The sequence below is a fragment of the Cygnus olor genome, chromosome 5 (genome assembly GCF_009769625.2).
Source record: "Cygnus olor isolate bCygOlo1 chromosome 5, bCygOlo1.pri.v2, whole genome shotgun sequence".
Classification (NCBI taxonomy): domain Eukaryota; kingdom Metazoa; phylum Chordata; class Aves; order Anseriformes; family Anatidae; genus Cygnus; species Cygnus olor.
In genome coordinates this window covers 9,400,752-9,419,988 of record NC_049173.1, presented here as the reverse complement: position 1 = coordinate 9,419,988, position 19,237 = coordinate 9,400,752, and the positions used below count along the sequence as shown (strand labels likewise).

The 19,237-nt window shown below is 45.8% G+C and overlaps 1 protein-coding gene and 1 long non-coding RNA gene across 2 annotated transcripts; one reads left to right on the top strand and one right to left on the bottom strand.

Annotated features, from left to right (window-relative positions):
- The first annotated feature begins 3,137 nt into the window (after positions 1 to 3,137).
- LOC121071336 (inverted formin-2-like) lies at positions 3,138 to 18,372 on the top strand. The gene is made up of 13 exons (XM_040559568.1): positions 3,138 to 3,271; positions 4,064 to 4,166; positions 4,252 to 4,337; positions 4,916 to 5,016; positions 6,075 to 6,145; positions 6,266 to 6,373; positions 7,381 to 7,451; positions 8,077 to 8,197; positions 8,753 to 8,917; positions 9,489 to 9,591; positions 10,568 to 10,726; positions 11,419 to 12,153; positions 13,374 to 18,372. The coding sequence occupies exons 2-13, from the start codon at positions 4,086 to 4,088 to the stop codon at positions 13,430 to 13,432; spliced, it is 1,860 nt and encodes a 619-aa protein (XP_040415502.1). The 5' UTR covers positions 3,138 to 3,271; positions 4,064 to 4,085; the 3' UTR covers positions 13,433 to 18,372.
- On the bottom strand, positions 12,244 to 13,886 carry LOC121071341. The gene is made up of 2 exons (XR_005820536.1): positions 13,816 to 13,886; positions 12,244 to 12,320 (listed from the first exon to the last, which is right to left on the bottom strand). It is a non-coding gene; the product is annotated as an uncharacterized LOC121071341 (long non-coding RNA).
- Positions 18,373 to 19,237: the final 865 nt, after the last annotated feature.

Sequence of the window (19,237 nt, the reverse complement as noted above, 5' to 3'; positions counted from 1 at the left end):
TTTTTAATCAAGTTTTGAGCAGCATAGAAGGAAGTTTTTCCAACAGAAGTATCACTGGAATATGTTCAGTTTGTCTTGATTTTAAAAAATAAAAGAAGGTGGCAGCCCACTTTCAAAAAGGTGGAAATGCCACTCTGTTGTTAAAGCTCCAAGGAGAAGTCCATACAAACCATGCGCTGGGCCAGATTATGCCATGAAAAGTCCTATTCATTTCCACATGTTGTCTGGAGAAAGAGAGACATCCAGTTCAAGAGAGGATACACTGGTGGCATTTGATCCTTTATCAATAAGGTAGAGTTGGGTACTTTTCAGCGTGAACTGGCTGAGCGAGAGAGCCAAAGAGATAAAAGCCATTTAAGCAAAGATAATTATTTGAAAATCAGTGAGGAGCTCTCCAGTGAAAATGAATGCTGTAATATTGCAGAGACATAGAGGAGGAGGATCTGCTTATCCAGTGTGATACATTTGAGGAGTTCAAGATAGAAGATGATGAGGAATTATTAAAGATATGTGATGGGATAAACATGAACGATCACCATGAGGTCTTTTCATCTCTCTTCAATAAAGTAAGTAGGCCCTCATGTGGGTTGCACAGCCATGCAATGGCAGCGTTAACAGACTTTGCTTGGAACCAGCCTGGTTCGTAGCCTTGCTGTGATGGAAAGCTGCCCTGTCTTCCAGGTGAGCCGCTCTCCAGTCTCCATCCAGCTGCTGTCCATTCTCCAGAGCTTGCTCCACTTGGAGCCGTCTCATCACTCCAGCCTCCTGCTGTGGGAGTCCTTGGATGCAGTAGTGAACAGAGCACTTTTGCTTGCAAATGACAGTAAGAAAGACGTACATACAGCCTCGTAGTCAGTCTTTTTTTCCCTCATCCCACCCAGTGCCCACAAAAGTCCTTCCCTGCAAAGGAAGCAGGGACAAAACTACACCTGCTGCATAGGGTCAAGTCATAATGTGAAGCCCCAGCCATGCAGATGCCAGCGAGAGCTGGCCATGTTTAGCAGTGGGCTTGGGAGCCATCATCTTGCTGATGGTTAAGTCCTGGTGTTGCATTAAGTTTTGGGTCGTGGGAGTCAGTGGGAATCTGTTTTTGTTGTCATCCTGACACTGATGCTGGCAAGTCTTGCTGGCAGGCATGTTCAAAGCGGTGTGTATGGGCCAGAACCATGGGAAGGAAATTGCCTGGAAGTTAAAAGTGCAATTGGGTAATGTGACTCAAGGGAGTGGGCTTTGTAGCTCCAGGTCTGTTAACTGTGAGAGCTGAATATCATGAATAACCCATTGGGCCCCATCCCCTTCTCTGACCCTGACCCATTTCTCTAGTCCAAGGAAACACAGTGGAAGAAGTCATTGAGAGGCTGTTATCTATCAAGAAACATCCAAACAAGCAAAAGAGAGCTGAAAACCGTCTTTCTGGGAATGCGAACAGAGGCATCCGTACCGAAGTAGAACTAGAACCATGTGCAAGTGCAGTTCAGAGCCTGGTGGGATCAGCAAACCCCTCCAAGGCACCAGCACCTCCCTCAGGGCCACCTGCCAATGAAGAAAAGATCTCGTCCTGCCAGCTCTCAGCTTGCTCCGCTTTACCACAGACATCTAACCTACCACCCAACGTTGCTCCTGCCCCTCCACCTCCACCCCCACCACCTCCACCCCTGCCCTCTGGCATGGCAGCTGTGCCCCCCACGTCCCCCATGATGAATACGCCTCCAGCCCCTCCACTCCCTGGCATCCCTCCTCCTCCAATGTCCAGCATGGGGGGCATCCCTCCTCCTCCACCTCCATTGCCTGTCATAGGGGGCATCCCTCCCGCTCCACCCCCATTGCCTGCTTGGGGGGGTATCCCTCCACCACCACCACCACCATTGCCCGGCATGGAGGGCATCCCTCCACCACCCCCATTGCCTGGTATGGGGGGCATCCCTCCTCCTCCACCACCCCTGCCCGGCATGGGGGGCATCCCTCCTCCTCCACCATTGCCTGGCATGGGGGGCATCCCTCCTCCACCCCCATTGCCCGGCATGGGGGGCATCCCTCCTCCTCCACCACCACTGCCCAGCATGGGGGGCATCCCTCCGCCACCACCCCTCCTGCCCAGCATGGCCGGAGATCACATAGAAGCCGTCGTGGCCTCCCAGTTCGGCTGCCCTCTCGGCTCAGCCAGGCCTCCCCGCAAGACGGTGAAGACGCCAACGTTGAGGATGAAGAAGCTGAACTGGCAGAAGCTGCCCTCCAACGTGGTGAGAGGTGGGTGCTTCTGGCATAGAGTCGCTGCTGCTTTATGGGTGACCCAGGGGAAAACCCACTATTTCTGAGGTTGTCAGATCTGGTTGACTCTATTTAGACACAGAACTTCCCTGATTTCCATTGCATCTGACCTTCAGAGCTTAAATAAATAAAATCAGGATGAAGCCACTAATATATAAAAACCATTCCAACTAAATCAGTAGTTTTGAATAGCTTGTTTATAAATAAAATCATTTGAAATTAAAAGAAGGGGGGAGGATGAGAAGATTCCTCTAATACACCTTGGCATGCCTTAGGCTTGAATTCTCAACAGGCCCTGATCTGAGTATATAAAAGTCATAAGTAAGAGTGCAGGTCAGTTCACAGTTCAAGAAGGACATTGAAACAGTTGGAGAGACATGAGAAATATTGACTTGTTTCTTGATTTTTGGGTCACATTTCCCTCTCCTAGTGGATCCAAAACGGAGCATGAAATGTGAGAAGCAGCAAGGACAGGTGAGGTCAGTTTTGGCCTAGACAAGCAAGCCATCTGCTGCATGGAAGTTGGCATAGGTGAAGTCTAAATAAGGCACGGTTTTGATCACAAGGGCATTTAATTGTTGAGATTATTTCAGTAACGATTTCTACGGCCAAGTTCAGGTGATTTTTTTTTTGGAAGAAATAAAAGACGTTTAAGAAAGTGCAGTGGGGGTTAATTCAAGTAGGCCTATAGCCAGCATTAACGCAAGGAGATGATTAGAGAACCAAAAATATGTCTCTCTTGTTTCATTCACCTTCTGAGGAGTTTCCCATCTAGCAACTTGGATTGCCCCAAAAGCCCGAAGCTCTCAGCTGTCTCTGTAGCCAGTCTGAATACCTTGTGTTGTTTTTTTTTACAGAAAGTCACTCAATGTGGGCTTCAGTCAGCAGCAGCAGCGAGGAAACTATAGAGCCCAATTATACAAGCATAGAGCAGCTGTTTTGCTTTCCACAGCCAACCCCCAAGGAGAAAACGGCTGCACCGGTGAAGGCAGAACCGAAGGAGGTGAGGGGGTCACTCATTCTTTCGAGTAAAGATCACTGCAGACAGCTCACCTAATACGAGATATCTTCTTTTTCTTTAATGAAGATCACATTTTTGGACTCCAAGAAAAGTCTCAATTTGAACATATTTTTGAAGCAATTTAAATGGTAAGATATGGCCAATTTTCATGACAGTTGACAAAACTTTGAGCAGGTTTTGTGTAGTATTTGTAAGGTCCTCAAGAAATCTATTTTAGCAAATGTGTTTTTGTGGCCCATGTTACCAAAATATCTGAACATTTCCCACTTTGCCATATACTCTCTTTAAAGTACTGGGTTTGGGAGTTTAGTTGAGTTTTTACATACAGCATTCCTGTAAGTTGGAAACGACATTTGTGTCTCCTTGTTACAGATAAAGTTATGGCACAGACTCTTATGGTGACTTAGGCCTTGGGACACCTCTGGAGGTCAAACTCTTCCTCAAAGCAGGAAGAGAAAATTAAGAGAAATTACAAATTAATTTTTTAAGGTAGTCACATACCCAGAAACTAATGTCTGAGTTGCAGGATTGACCTCTGGTCTTGAGTCGTTTGACTAGGGCCAGAAACAAAATTTTGGGTATAGTGAGGATTTGAACCTGGATCTTCCAGGTCCCAATTCTGAGTAAATCACTGGGAAGTACCTTTCTTTTTGGATTACTGTGGCCCTCACTAGGGAAAGCACAGACTGCTTGTACAGGTACATGCCTCGGTAGCGCGTGATTGTGGAAGAAGGGCCTTTGGGTGACTGCTGACTCTGCTTCTCCTCCCTGCAGCTCCAACGAAGAGGTGGCTGCCATGGTCCAGAACGGGGACCGGACAAAATTTGATGTTGAGGTCCTGAAGCAGTTGCTGAAGCTGCTGCCTGAAAAGCATGAGGTCAGAAGGGAAAAGCGATACTCATAATTCACAGAGCTGAGTGTGCAGTGGAGTCCTACAGTTTTGATTCTTTATTTCTCATTAGATAGAAAACCTGAAGGCCTTCAAAGAAGAGAAATCAAAGCTAGCAAACGCAGATCAGTTTTATCTTCTCCTCCTCCAGATTCCCAGGTAAGGATGGTCGTCATGAACTTCAGCCCAATATTTTTCTGGGTTTATCTATGGGAAGTTTCTGTATAGGAGTCTCACAGACAGATATTAGTGAATATAGCTGATGGATCCCCCTTTCTACCTTAGCCATCCCTTCCCTCTTACCTTGGATGAAAGGTTGTCACTGCATCAGCACCTCTTCTCCCTCTGAAGCAGCAGAATTTGGACCAGACCCAGGGTCAGAGCTGCCCAAGGAGGCCATGGAGCTTCCTGAAAGGCATTTGGGAAGCCCAATACAATGCCAGGAAGGGACAACCCAGATCTCACACCATGGTCAGTCTTGATCATGGTCACTCTGGTCACTCTGAGATCATTGCTATCTCAGTGTGTCAGCAGAAACTACATCCCCATGTGATCAAGGACAGGTCCCCAGTGGAGAATGGCAGCCCTCCACCACCTTCTGCAGGCACTGGTTTGGTGTGGATGTGGTTGACAGCAGTGCTGTGGGGTCGCCAGACTTAGTGGTGATGTGGGAAGAGGGCTGCTGCATGGGCCAAGACTGTGGTGCCTTTAAGCTTCTAATCAATCTCCATCCCTAGTTACCAGCTGCGGATTGAATGTATGCTGATCTGTGAGGAGACCACCGTTGTGCTGGACATGATTCAGCCAAAAGCTGGAGCCATCCGGAGAGCCTGCGAAGGTAAATGACCTGGCCTCAATTCTGGCTCTTATTTAAGATGGTAAGCTGTAAAGTGAAGCTTGTCAGACCTTCCAAAGGCACTGAATTTAAACAGTGGAATTACAGCTAATTCATCAGCATTATTTGCCACATTAAGATCTCCACACAGCAGTTTTCTCTGCTTCCAGAAAAGCTTCCCCAAACTTCCCCCAGAAAGCACCGCTTCTTTATTTTTTCCCCTGCCTACAAACATAACCAGAAGAGAAAGTTTATTTTGTGGTCTTAATTGCTGATGCCTAATTTTGTGAATACGTGGAGGAATTATGCAGTAGGTCTCTGCTTCCTGTGGGAGAAACGTCAGGTCCCTCTCTGGGGAAAGCACTTCTCAGTGCTGTCAAGTGCCTCCTGTCCTGAAGAGCCAGTTCCTGCCAGGGGTTTCTCCAGCTGGAATTACAGCTGCCTGCTGTGATAAACTGAAGTTCCCCCTAAAAAGTTTCTTCCCTGCAGCCCACTTGTCCTTTTAAAGCTGTTCCTGGCTCAGCGCTGAGTGCTTCAGAAAGCACACCACTGCAGCACCCTGTCACGAGGGCAAGGACGGGGACTGTACCCTTCATGCCCCGATAATCACCTTCACCATGCGAGACCAAGAACAGGGGGAGTGTGTCTGGTTTTTGCAGCTGGCAGATAGTTGCAGCCCTGTCAGAACTGGCTTCACTGCACACTGAATGGAGCCTGTAAGATTAAAATTACAGCCCACTTACCCTTGCCCACACCAGGTTAAATCTGGGTACTTCCACGACAGTGAGTGAGAAGAGTCCAGCTCCACATTATTTTCCATTAGGAATAAGAGACCAGATATAAAGAAAGAAAGAAACATAAATAAGCAAAAACTTTTATTGAGCCCAACTAGTGTGATAGGTTCTATTTAGAATCAGCTTCTCTGTGGGATGGGCCATTGGGCTGCAAACCTGAAAAATCAGATTTGGTTTGGTGGAATTTAGGATCCCAGTGGTTATCCAATTCAGAAAACATTCTGGTTTAATAGAGGTTTTTGCTTAAAAGCCCTTTATGTTTTTCAGATCTTCTGAACAGTCATCGCCTGCCGCTCTTCTGTCAACTGATTCTCAAAGTTGGAAACTTTCTGAACTATGTAAGGACTCGGTTTGGCTTGTCCTCCACCCAGGTGTTAGAATATATGGATGATCTTCATATTTAGGGCTGTAATTTGGATGGACACAAGAGTTACATCTGCCTTCTTTTTATCTTGTAGGGAAGCCACACGGGGGATGCTGATGGGTTTAAAATCAGCACTTTACTCAAACTAACAGAAACCAAAGCCAACCAAACACGCATTACGCTGCTCCACCATATTCTGGAGGTACCACTGCCAAGTCCTGGGCAATAGGGAAGGGGGGAGGCTTTTATTATGGGTGAACCATCTCTCCTACTCTAATTTGAGTTAACGTAACACGTTCTTACTCATATCTTCCTCAGCTAGCCGCAGTGTTGCAAGTGAAAAGCATTGGTTCACTTAGGCTGGTGGAGGCTGCTTGCGGGCACTGCTTGGCTCTCAGGGAACTCCTTTTGAGAACTGCTGTCCTGCTTTCCTCCAGCATCTTTCTCCACAATTGCTGGAACTTCCTTTTTTTCATATTTGTGCAATCTCCCTACACCATCAACTGCAAACTGCTGGTCTTGTATCCATTCATCCTATCCTTTCTGCCTTTTCATGGCCTCTCCTTTCTCCACCAGGCTATGCTTGAGCTTTTCATACTCCCAAGTCCCCATGGCTTTCTTATTTCTTGTATTTCTGTTTTTTTGTGTGTTTTTTTTTCTTTTTTCTCTATGCTTTGCTCTGCCATGAGGCAGACCTCAAAGTCTCTCACTTCCAGTTATATATAGTTAAGCCCCTCTTTAGTTCACAGTAGCTTCAGCAAGCACAGCCATGAAAGAAATTAGGCAAATAAGATTCAAGCCCTTTTAATGCCCTCCTGGGACTGTTTGAAGTATCAGACTGCATCAAACCACAGTCCTTCCTCCTCCCACGGCCAATAGTAAGCGTCTCAGAAGAGGGTAAAAGAAATTCCCTGTAAGATAAGGCTCAGCAGCAGGTCAGCTTTGCTTTGAACCATAAGTACTTCTAAACATTCAGCTCTCTATGCTTGTATGGCCTTGGAGCAATCGCTTTGCTCTCTGAACATGCAGTCATTTTTTGAATCCTTCTCTAGTTCTGCAAGGCAAAGCAAACTGCAGAAAAGGGGTCAGCAGCAGGACCTAGCGCAGTCATCCTTCTTGAGCAGTTCTGCCCATTTCTCTTTCCTTCCAGCTTCCTCTCCCAGCTTGTGCCTCACAGTAAATAACACTTATTTCTCTTTTCTGCTTCAGGAAGTAGAAAACAGCCACACGGACCTACTGGAACTGCCAGAAGATCTTGAATACGTTTCAAAAGCAGCAGGGTAAAATTGCATGTCACTTCCTTCAAATTAAAAACAAAAATAAATCCCATGCACATCAACAATGTACCAGAAATTAGGACACACACAGCTGGTGGAGCATATTAACAAGATGGCATCTTACTTAGTTTTAACCAAAAGATTTGGTTGATAAATGCTGAAACCCCTTTAATGTATGATAGTTCTACTACAGCTGGCACCACTTAGGGCTGCCATTTGCAGTGCATTGAATTAATACTGCCTCACCCAAAATCTGCACTGCATTTGCAGTAACACGAGCTTCTGAAGGCCAGCTACCCAGAAGCATTTCTGAAATGCTTTTAACCAGGGTAAGTGAGCTAATGCTGAGCACTGAGGGGTGGAAATAGTCCTTTGAATGGGTGGATTTGGGGGGCGTTTATCTACTCAGTACATAAAGTTGTAGGTAGACCTGGACATCTTTACATAAGTGCCGTGGAGGAAGGATGTTTTTCGTGAGCTCAGACCGTACAGAGTTCAGGGCTCAGGTTTCAGTTCAGCAAAGTGGGAAACAGAAGGACAACCAACCCACCAGCTCAGACTTGCCCTCTCTTTGGTCAGCACAGGATACCATAGCGTGAATTAACATGGGGCATCTATGTGATTTCAGAATTAATCTTGATATTATACGCTCTGAGTCCAGTACCAATCTAAAGAAATTGCTGGAGCTTCAACGAAAGGTCTCATCATCAAATGATGATGTGAAACAACAGTATGAGAAGCCTATCCAGGTTGGTAATGGGGTTCCCTTATATTTCCACCTTACACACACAAAGCCAGTGTGCTGCACTGGAGGCTCCCTGAGGAGGCTCACAAGACGGTGAAAAATATTGCCACAAAACATGCTCTCAGATTTGGAAATAGGCTGTGATGCCACACAACCCACTGCTGTTTGTTTGCCACTTCCACCCCAAACCTGGATACCTTTTGGTGAGGATTCTTAAAGCCCCTGCCCTGGTGGTTCTCTCTCTGCCCTGCAACGCCTTACTGTGTCTGAGCCATGTTCCTTCTCTGGGTGGATCACCAGAGTAATCCCCTTCTCTTGGGATTAGACTTTGCATTGAGCTTTCGATGTCTTGCTAAAGCTATCCCCATAAGCTGGCACAACACAGTCAACAGCAGCAAAGACCACATATAATTCCCTGTGTGTTCCCACTCCAAAAGCTCTGCTACAGTTAAACACTAAGGCCCCAAAGCTCTGGTACAGTTCTTACGTTGACATCCTTTTGCTTTAAGTGCACTTCACTTGTTATGGTGTTTTTCTGTGAACATTAAATACATTTCAGGATAGCATTGATGCCGCCAGAAAGCTGGAAGAAGAATTTGAAACCATCGACAGGAAAAGAGAAGAGCTTGCAAATTATCTCTGTGAAGACCCAAGCAAGTTGTCCTTAGAGGACATATTTAGCACCATGAAGACCTTCAGAGATCTCTTCATTCGAGCCCTGAAGGTCAGTGACTGTGCTCACGATGCTGAGCAGCCCTCGTAGTGGTGCATGCCTCTGCTCCAACAGAGAGGGGAGGGACAGGCACAATGTCCAGGAGGGACAGTGCTGGTTATGGACCCCTTCTTTTAGCACTTGCCATGAGGTCACTTGGTGAATGCGTGCCTGATCCCTGCTCCGTTTTGTCCTCATGTAGTGCTGGTTTTCCTGGCCTGACCCAGACCTTGGTGACGTGGGATTTTGGTGCAACTTTAGCTGCAGATGCACAAAGATATTTTGGAGTCAAGTGCATAAATTTTAGAAGAATGGGCTTATGAAACGTAACCTTCTCATGCTGGTAGCTGTGTTAGGCAAATCACTGATGCCACTTCTGTGGGGACTGGGTGAAGTCCTGCACAAACCAGCAGTCTCCCTTTCACTCTCTTGGCAAGGCAGTCCTTAATCCCCATACCCATTTTATTTATTGCAGAGGATTTCTCTTCCTCCTTTGCGACCATCTGCAGATCATCTTTCTCTTCATTGGCTTTCCTAGCAGATATTTAGCCAACCTTCTCATGCCCCTGTTACCTAACTGCAGGAAAACAAGGACAGAAAGGAGCAAGCTGCAAAAGCAGAGAAGAGGAAGAAACAGCTGGAAGAAGAAGAGGGGAAGAGACAGAAGGGAGAAAATGGAAAAGTCAGTGAGTATCTGAAGGGGTTTCGTAAAACAGAGATGGGCTTGCACTCCCAAATTGGCAGGAGAGCTGATAAGAGCTCTTTGCTGGTCCAGCTTTAATGACCAATGGTGGTAATTTATTTTGTGGGTTTCCAAGTGCTGGCTGACTAAAGGCTTTTAGGTGTCTTATTAGCCATAGCTAAAAATTGACTTTTCACAGTTGCAGCTGGGCAGAGAAGTTAATTTTAGGTTTGCTGACTGAACAGCAGAGGAAAGAAAAATCAAATTGAAACATTTCAGTTATTTCATTTTTTTTTAGTTTCTAAACAAAATTTTTGAATCCTAAATCTAACAACAGCTATTTGACCTCCCCCACCCAAAATCCTCACATACACTTGAATAGTCTCACCCCAGTTTAGCACAGACTGCAGACATCCCAGAAGTTTTGCAGGTAATGAAAACCTGCCTTTTTGTGGATGAAAATAAAAGGCATAACTGAAAAGTACAATTGGACTGAAGCCTAAGAGGAAAGAAAAATCAAGATCATTTTCTGTCCATTCAAAAAATAAAAAGCCCCTACTAACAGGGGTAGCAAACAGGAGGTGTTTCAAGGTCTTAACAGCCATCACCAGGCACAGAGCCTGTAGCATGCAGTCTTTGGGGTAGACCCTTTGACTTCACCAAGCTGCAGCCGGTGCTGTGCCGTGCCCCGAGCTTAGGTAAGGGACAGAGCCCAAGAGTCCCCTGGGTCTTCTGAGCCCTGAAGGTTGGTCTTGGTTCTTCCTGCAGGACCCACGGCCCCATCCCAGGAGTGGAGAGTTGGGGTCAGAGAAGGGTGCAGAGCACAGGCTGCTCCCACGCCTGGCATCAGTACCTTGCTTTTGCCTGGTTGTGGTTTTCACTAGGTTCCAGCCCCAAACGACAACATCACTGTGCTTGCCTGTGTGCGTCCTTCTGCACCCTCTCATGGCAGATTTAACACCTGTCTCTCTCTATCCCAGTTAAGAAGGGGGTGGTGAAGCAGGAGGAGGTGTGCGTCATTGATGCGTTGCTGGCCGACATAAGGAAAGGGTTCACACTGAGAAAGACAAAGAACAGACACGAGTCGGATGCACTTCCTAAAACCTTGCCTGTGGAGAGCCCAGAGGAGAACCAGGCTGGTAAGGACACAGACTTGACAGTCTCACAGTACCTGCAGCTGTTTCCATCTGCCTCTGAGCGTGAGCCAAGCACACAAGCGAGAAGCTTTCCAGCATTTGGGGCATCTTATCTAAGGAGGCTCTACAACCAGTGCTGTGGGGAAGAGGAGGAGATGGCCCAGAGCTGTTGCCAGCCAGGTCTGTCCCTGAATCAGCAGCGATTCGGGACAGCGTGGCCTTGTGCCTGCACTGATAAACCCTCTGAGAGTCACAGCCCATGGCTCAGCCACAGTGCCATGCTGGTGGGGCATTGGTGTCACTTCCACACGATTCCCCCCTGTGCCACCAAGACTCACTAGCACAACTTGTCACTGCCTTAGAGACTGGTGAACCCCGTCTCAGCTGACATTTGGGAGTCTAAAGCAGCCCTTAAAATAGGACTAGAAAGACCTATCTGCAGAAGAACCCAAGTCTTTGGGGTGTTTTTTTAGGAGTCAGCCCATGGGTTTATGGAAGGGAGGTACTAAGGAAGCAGCTTATCCTTATCCTTGGCTGTAGGACAAACTGGTGCTGATTATGCATGGCTACTTTAGGGGCAGTGCACCCTCTGCAGGCAGCTGTGAGCTTGTAGCCTCCCCCAGTGCCAGAAACACCTTGGCTGATCTCAGCTACAGTTCTGCATGTGTGGCTGATCTCATGCTTCTTGTTTAAAGGGAAGAGCATTAAGGATCCACAAGCTGGAGGAATGCAGATCGATGATAAGGCCAAGCAAAACAGTGATGGTCATCCCTCAGAAAGCACCACCACCTCGACCACAACTATCCCAGAGATGGGTAAAGATGTTACAGATGCCTCAGCTCCAAACCAAGCATTACCTGAAAACAACACTGGAGGAAATTTGCCACCCGGGTCCCGGACAGAAGGCCACCTGGTGGAAGCTGATGGAACCAGTCAGCCTGAGCAAGGTGCTGGGATGGCAAACCTCCAGCCAAGCACAAAGAGCAGCTCCATTGCCTTGTCTCCCACTAACATAGGTGCTGGGATAAAGTTTGTGAGCAGCAGTTCAGGCGCTGCTCTGAGAGAGCAGCTCAATGGGTCTATCTCAGAGGAGCAGGACAACGAACGCCCAGGGAATGGCTTGGAGAGCTGCAGGCTGGCGCAGGAGCAGGACACCCGGCTGAGCCAGGACGGGGTCGAGCCTGGCAGTGCTCCATCCTCTCCCTGTGACAAGGCTCACCAGGCAGGGTCAAAAGAGATGGCAAAGGAGAACGAAGAACCTGGTACAGACTCGCTGTTGGACACCTCTCAAGAGAAGTCCTTCTCGGAGGAGCCAGCCACCGACTCCTCTTGTTCAGCAACACTGCCCCCAGGGCAAAGTCATACAGACAGGGAAAAACAGAGGACGTCTGGAAAACGGAGGAAGAAGAGACACAGCAAAAGCTACTCAGGTAGCCTACATGGCACTTAGGGATTAAGTTAAATTGGGGGGGGGGGGGGGGAGGAGGGTGCTTACTAGTATATTTGTATGGATCTGCTCCTCCCCAGTCCAAGGTCTGATGCTGTCCATAGGAGGTCCCTTGTCCCTATTTTTAACAGGGCTGTTATTTTTATTAACCTGAAAAAAGATTTAAAAAGAAAAACATGAGCATTGTTCATTCTCTTGACATTTATAAGCACTTTATAAAGGGGTAATGATGAATCAATAATTAAAAAGCCCATTACACATATGCAGTAAAGATGGCAATAAGCACATCTGTCAAGTGTGCTAAAGACAGCTACAAGGCACGGTTATGTGCAAACAAGAGCTCCATTAGACTCCAGAGCTGTGATTAAGAGCAGTTAATACTGGGTACTTAATCAGTGATCACTCCCTCTCAGCTACTTACAAATGCATAAAGCCAACAACAACAGCACTGCTGTGGTGGCTTTTTTCTCTCCTAAGCCTCCTCACAAGAGCACTTTGCCTGCAGTAACGTGAAAACCTGCCCCAGGTGTACTTCAGGTGGCTCCATGGATCCAAGTCCCTCAGACCTACAGAGCTGGAGCCACCTTTGGGTGAATACTTGAATCCCAAATTAGAGGTGCCTCATAGGGAAGACACTCAGGTCTGTCAGCCTTCAGAAAGATGCAATATGTCGTCCAAAGCCTGTTTTCTGCTAGATCTCGGGGTCAAGCAGATAGGCAGGACAGTGGTCGAAGCTTCTCTTTATCAGTGTTGAATGTTTTTGCTTTCAAGGAAAGTGGAGGCAAAAGAAAAGGAGAGTTTGAATACCCACTGCTGAGAAAGGCAGGGAGGGCTGACCATCTACTGCAGAGGAACTTACCCTTTTAGTGCCAGCATGCCCTGGGGCTTTAATTGTTTATGTTTCTAACATGCCACTTTCCCCTAGCTAAAAATAAGGCATGAAACAGAAGTGTTTTCCCAGCACAGTGGTTTCCGAACTTGCCTCCCAGGAGGCAGCAGGAGGAACTGCAGCAAAGGGAGCTCCCAGTCATCACCATGCTTTCGTAGTGTCTGTAATGAATATTTCTAACTTAAGATATTGATCCCCCACAAAAGCCATAGGCATCTAGAGATGGCATCCTAGGAACCTCTCTGCTACTAGACAATGTTTTCATTTGCCTTGCTATGATCAGATATATTTAGTGTGTCTCTTTTGTTTAAAAGCAGAGGTTGAGACTGATACTGGAGATAATAAAACAAAACTAGGTTGTGTGGTACAATGAGGTATGTAAACTCGCAAAGGCATTTTTCTGTGAACTAACCCTAGCACTGGGACTTTACAGACCTAATCAGTATTCAGCATATCAGCTAAGCTTTTTGTCTTTGTGTCTAATCACAAATACATTTAAAATAAATTTGCTACTCTGATTTTTACTCTTCAGGGTGTTGATCTTGTGTTGAGTGGAGTCAGTGCTGATCTCCCCACAACACAGGGTCACATCCCACATGTCTGTCCTCTGTGTCAACAGCAGCCAATCCACCTTTCCCTGCAGATAATTAAAAGTCAGTATTCTAACCAAATGAATCCAGCTTCATGTGATAAACAGTCCTTGCTTTTATCCCATAATTTTCTCAAAAATAGTAAAAATGCAATTTCAGTACCTACCTTCTGCAAAGAACAACATTTGGTTTGCTTGTGGATAGCCACTTTATACAGCACTGTGTACATACAGGCCTCTGGAAGAGAATAAAACACTGAACCCAGGGAAAAATACTCATTGGAACAAGATAGCAGCTCCAACTCAAAGCCAAGTTCAATTCCTCATGATACTGCACACGAAGTAGTGCATTGGAGCAAACAAACTGTGCATACTTCTCGTGTGCATTCATGCATCTTTCTGGGAGGAGGTAATTTGGCTTTTGTCACTAAAAAAAAGTAACACAGGTAAACCCTATTTCTAACAAAAGTACATACCAAGTTCCCTGCATCCTTCACTGATACTGTCAGCATAGTTGCCCATCATAAGAAAACTTCAGACTGAGACTTCATTTATGAAAGTTTGCCTGTTTTTATAGCAAGTGGAAAGAAATGCCAGAAAAAGAAGCAATCAAAACATGCCATGTACTGAAATTGCATGGTTACTCATTGTCCTTTCCATGCTGATTGAGTGTCTCTTATGAACTGAATCAATGATGCCAAATCTCACTCTCTCATTTCCTGAAAGAAATGTGTTTATTCTTCAGCATCCCCTGTGCCTGGGGGGCTGGGAGCCCTGCTCCTGCCCAGCCCAAGGCCCCAGGGGCATGGAACAGAGGAAGCTCTGCAGGATTTCCACATATGGTTACTTTTGTTTCTGCACCTGAAGCATCACTGCAAGCAAGAGAAAATGAGACATATATTGGGGTAGTTACACTCCTGACTATTCCTGCCCACTCCTCTTGGCCCCTTCTGTACTGCACCACTGGATTATATCACGGGTAAAAGGGAAGTAGCACTGTCAGTTTAAAAGTCCTAATGAAGATTTCCAGCAAGAGCAAGAAATAGTAGCAGTGAGGCTTGGGTAAGAAACAGAGGAGGACCACTGGTTTTGCTGCACCGGGAGGGCAGCTGAAACCAGGAGCCATGTAACTCAGATTATGTATGTTTTAAACACAGGGATTCCAGCACACAGGCTTTAAAAAAAATAATATTTGAAAAAAAAAAATGGATATGCAGACAGCTTTGTAGTCTCCTTTGAAGACGTAGGAAAGCAATATAGAGGAAGGCATGGAAAACCAGAACTTTTAGGAAGTGACTGAGTCAGGCAACTGTTCAAGTACTTCCTCAAAAGGCCAGCAGCTCCCGCAAGTGTTTGCTGCTGCAAAGGAAGTAGCGAGCAGCACCTTAAAACCTGTAATTTCCCTTTTCCCCTCCTCCCATTGTTACGTCATTTGGAAAGGTTATCAGAAACAAAATCCATTTGCTTCTCTTAGTCTCCAGCTGCAGTGTGTCCTCACCCAAATGCAACTCAAGTCTGCCTCTTGATATGACAGCCTCAGCAAACCTGAAGTGCTCCCCATCAAATGATGGGGAAACCCAGGAAAAGAAATTAAATATTTTTTCCTCGGGTGATCCACCTGATTTATAACCCTGCCTATCTTTGTTCAGATCACCTTTGATCTCTTGGCCCAAATACACAGTCTGTTCAGGTCACAGCACCAGTTCTCTTGGTACAGGATATTTCTCTGCCTGACTTGCTGGAGCTCGAATTTGCTGGGCTGAAGTGAAGCTGCAGGAATCTTCCTTCATGTGCAGATCCAGTTGTAGCGATCAAGACTTAGTCTCCTTTTTCCCTAAATCTTCACAGCTTCTGTAACATCGGAGTAAGGGCCTACCAGGAACAGCCTGTGGCTCTATGAAGTAATACTTCAGAGCTGTAAAAGGACGGCTGTAAGCAGCTATTCAGCTCTTCCTTTTCAACTATAAGTTGTTATACAGCAGTTTCTGTATTACCATCGTTATTCTTTAAATGTCAGCTTTCGTACCCAAAGAGTGGTGTCTCATGTTATCTCCGTATTCCTGAAAGAAATGGTTTAGCCCATTTCCCATGGTATCAAGGTACTGGTGGTCACCCTGTGTGTGTGTGTGTCCTGGTAACATCCTAAACTCATTTCCAACCACATTTGAAAAAGAATTTGAAGAAAGAACATTTTACAAAAGCTGACAGTCAGGGGACACTGTACAAAGGCCTGGACTCGGAGCTGTTTCAGTTTCCTTGTATGGAACCAAAATAGCATAATTAAGCTAATGGTTGTTTTCCTGTACGACATTTGCCTTCATGTTTGTCATTAGAAATTCTTCAGTCCTTGAGTGGGACAGGTGCTTAAAAATGACAGTACACAGCTCTGTCCTTCTGACAGTCCAGACTTCCTCAAGAAACACCTCTGATCAGATGGGAGCCTGCCCACAGGTCAGGGAGCAAAGGCACAGGATACACACGTTGCTGCATCATACTCTGACAAAAATTATGTTCGTGCCCTCTGAGTCCCCCTCCTCATGGCCAGGGCCCAGCTCTGCTCCCCATTAGCACCCCTCACACAAGGTGGGAGATCCTTCATCTGCATGAAATGCCACACACAGACTTCGTTTCACAACAGTTTGACAGTGGGGCCCAGGACTAAAGTACTGGACAAAATGTCCTTTGGACAAAACAAGGTGAGTCTCCAGATTTATTAGTTCAACAATATAATGCCTAGAAGTATATCCCATTATTCTGCTTGGAAAACACAAAACTCACGTTGTTGGACCAAACCAGTACCTAGCTTAAAAGCAGAGTTGCCCAGACCCTTGAACATCAGTGCCAGTTCTGGAAATATAGCAGATGTTTTTATCACATACATAAAGTTTTAGCACTACCAGTTTAAGTTATCTGAGGGACATGAAACCAGTTCCCCTAGACCACTCTCATTTTCGAGTTGCAAACAGTTTTTATCTTCCCCTCCTCCTGCAGGCGTCACAGCAAGGCAGAAGAAATAACGGAGGCATGGACACGCGCTAACTCGTCCCCAGAGCAATGCCAGCTGCTCGGAAGCCAGGCTCTGCGTCGCTGAAACACCTCCCGCAGCCACCTCTGCCCTGACCAGACGCCGTGCTCCCCCTCAAGCAGCCTTCCACCCCTTGCCCAAAGGCCCGACGAGCTGCCCCGGAGACATCAGCACCCTCAGCCCCTGCCTTACGCGACCTGCGCTGCGCCCTGGCACCCATGGGGACATGGGCCTGGTCGATGCGCAGTGGTGGGGAAGGCATGGGTCTCTCGGCTTCCATCCCCAAAGCCAAATTCCTCTGCCTGCTCTTAGGCCAAACTCCTCTTGATGTGCCAGCTGAGTGTGGCCCAAGAAAGGACTGCAGTGTTCAGCCCTCGGAGGAATTTTAAAAATAGCAGTGCCTCGACTAAATGAAGAGTATAAATTCAGCAGTGGCTGTACCCTCACAGGGAGAAGCGTGTTACTCCCCCTTCCCATTGCCTACTGTCAATTTATATTCGACTAGATCCAAAACCCAGATCAGACATATGTATTTGCACTCTCAATCATTTAAAGCAAGGAAAATCAGTTATAGGAACAAAACAAAAAATGCAGTTTTGTAAATGTCTATATAAACAGTGTCTGGCTCCCAGATAGTGCTTATGCGCAATTAAGTTGAAGCACATCTGTAGCCTTGCAGTAGTCTTCTCACACAGACAGGTACGTGCGTAAATTTTCGGAGAATCAGGGCCCAAGCTCCTGTTATTAAAGCAACAGAAAGAGTTTTTTCAGGGTGCTTGGTTAGATGTATTTTAAGCTTATTTAGTAAATCTCCAGGTTTTAATACCATTGTCAGCTGCTTGCACTCAGAAGCCTTTGCATTCGAGCTGCAGAACGTGTACGTTCATGTTACTTTTGCTTTGAAACTGGGAATGTGCAGTATTGTGTTTTAAAGACTCAGAGCTTTATTTCTTAAGTTTTGTAATAACATTGTATCATAGTTTTGTACATAGCTGTCGATTTAAAATTATCGATGTTTATTGAATTTATGATGTGATAGTGTGCTGAAACATGAATCAAGTGGAAGAGATTGTTACATTTAAGAACTCTGCCTTTGTATGGTAACCACTGTGTTTAGACTAATGTTCAGGCTAAAGCTTATTTTGCTTTGCTGAATAGGACTTGTAACGTCCTTGTAATACTGAACACTTTGCTGGACTAATTTAGAAGTTACACCAAGAATTAAATCACTGGTTTCTTTTAATCTAAGCATTGTTACTGAAAATCAGTTAACAAAAGCAAAGATGAATTTAAAGTAGACGCATGGGCAGACTCAGGTCAGGAAGCCCCACAGAGCAGTACAGCCCTGTTGCAGCTCAAATCTGGTTCGTAGCTGGCAGAAGCAGGCTGAGCTCCACCCTTTCCTGCAAAACTGGATAACCCACCCCAGGTTTAACTTGTGTGACTGTCACATTTACAGTTTTCTCTTTCCTTCCTCCCCCTTCCAGTCTCAGAGCATGTCACCCATGTATCAATCTTTCTTGCTCTAATTAATCCAATTTATCTGCTCTCAGATTAGACCCCAGCCTACAAAAAATCTGAGTATCAAAGATTTTCTCAGCACCTTTGCAACCTCCAAGTTTCCAGCAGGAGCCTGCAGCCCAGGTTGGCAGTGAGCAGCCAGCCTCCTCCAGCCCCCACCTTGTTGTTTTATCAATAGGAAAAAAAAAAAATCACTTTGATATTCAGGATTTGGGAGCAAACAAGCTTTCTTGGTGTTACTTAGGGAACATTACCTGCTGATACCCCTGGCAGGCTTATTTCTTCAGATGCTGCAGTATTCGTCCACTTCTCCATCTGGGTCTTTCAGCTACCCCCATTTCCACCCAGAGAGAAAAACTTATCACACAGTTCTTATTGCTCTGAATAGAAAGAGAGAGCATTCAAAAGAGGACCTTCAAAGAGAGGGCATTTGACATTACCTTTCCACTCTCCCCAAGATTTTACAGAGAAATTGGTTACTTTGAGCCACTGCTTGTTCTTTGTTCTGTAGTCATCTGTGAAAATTATATTAAATTATCTACACAATCAGATCCCAATAAAAACAGGTCAAAGTGCAGCATTTATAATGTATTACTGCAGAGCAGCTCTGCTACCATTACAGTGATTATTTAACAAGAATAGGGGAATGGAGTCAGAACAGGTCAAAGAAAGATGTTCAACTGGCACATGCAGTTTTGCTCCAGTTGTGACTTTTAAATACAGTTCACGATCCTGAAGATTTTCCCACTGTTTGCAAGGCCAAATTAAATGCTGATAAAAGCAATTACTTTTTCAGCCATTTCAACAGGTCTGTGCTCATTTAAGCCAACAGTAAGTTTGGATCTCAAAAAAATAATTCTTATGGTATATTGCAGCAACTGCCCAGAGTCTGTGAATGTTTTACCATTCTAGAAACCACAAGTTTCTAGCTGTCAAATAACTGCAGATTCCTGAAATAGGCATTGGCTACATGATGAAAATGAGCTATGGAAGAAATCAGCAGAAGTTTTTTCCAAGTACTTCACGTCAGAATTTGGATATGT

Bases quoted from the DNA above. Each gene is read 5' to 3' on its own strand.
- LOC121071336 (XM_040559568.1), top strand. From the start codon at position 4,086: ATGGTCCAGAACGGGGACCGGACAAAATTTGATGTTGAGGTCCTGAAG. The intron at 8,198-8,752 runs GTTGGTAATGGG...AATACATTTCAG, and splicing joins AGTATGAGAAGCCTATCCAG to GATAGCATTGATGCCGCCAG. The intron at 10,727-11,418 runs GTAAGGACACAG...TCTTGTTTAAAG, and splicing joins CCCAGAGGAGAACCAGGCTG to GGAAGAGCATTAAGGATCCA.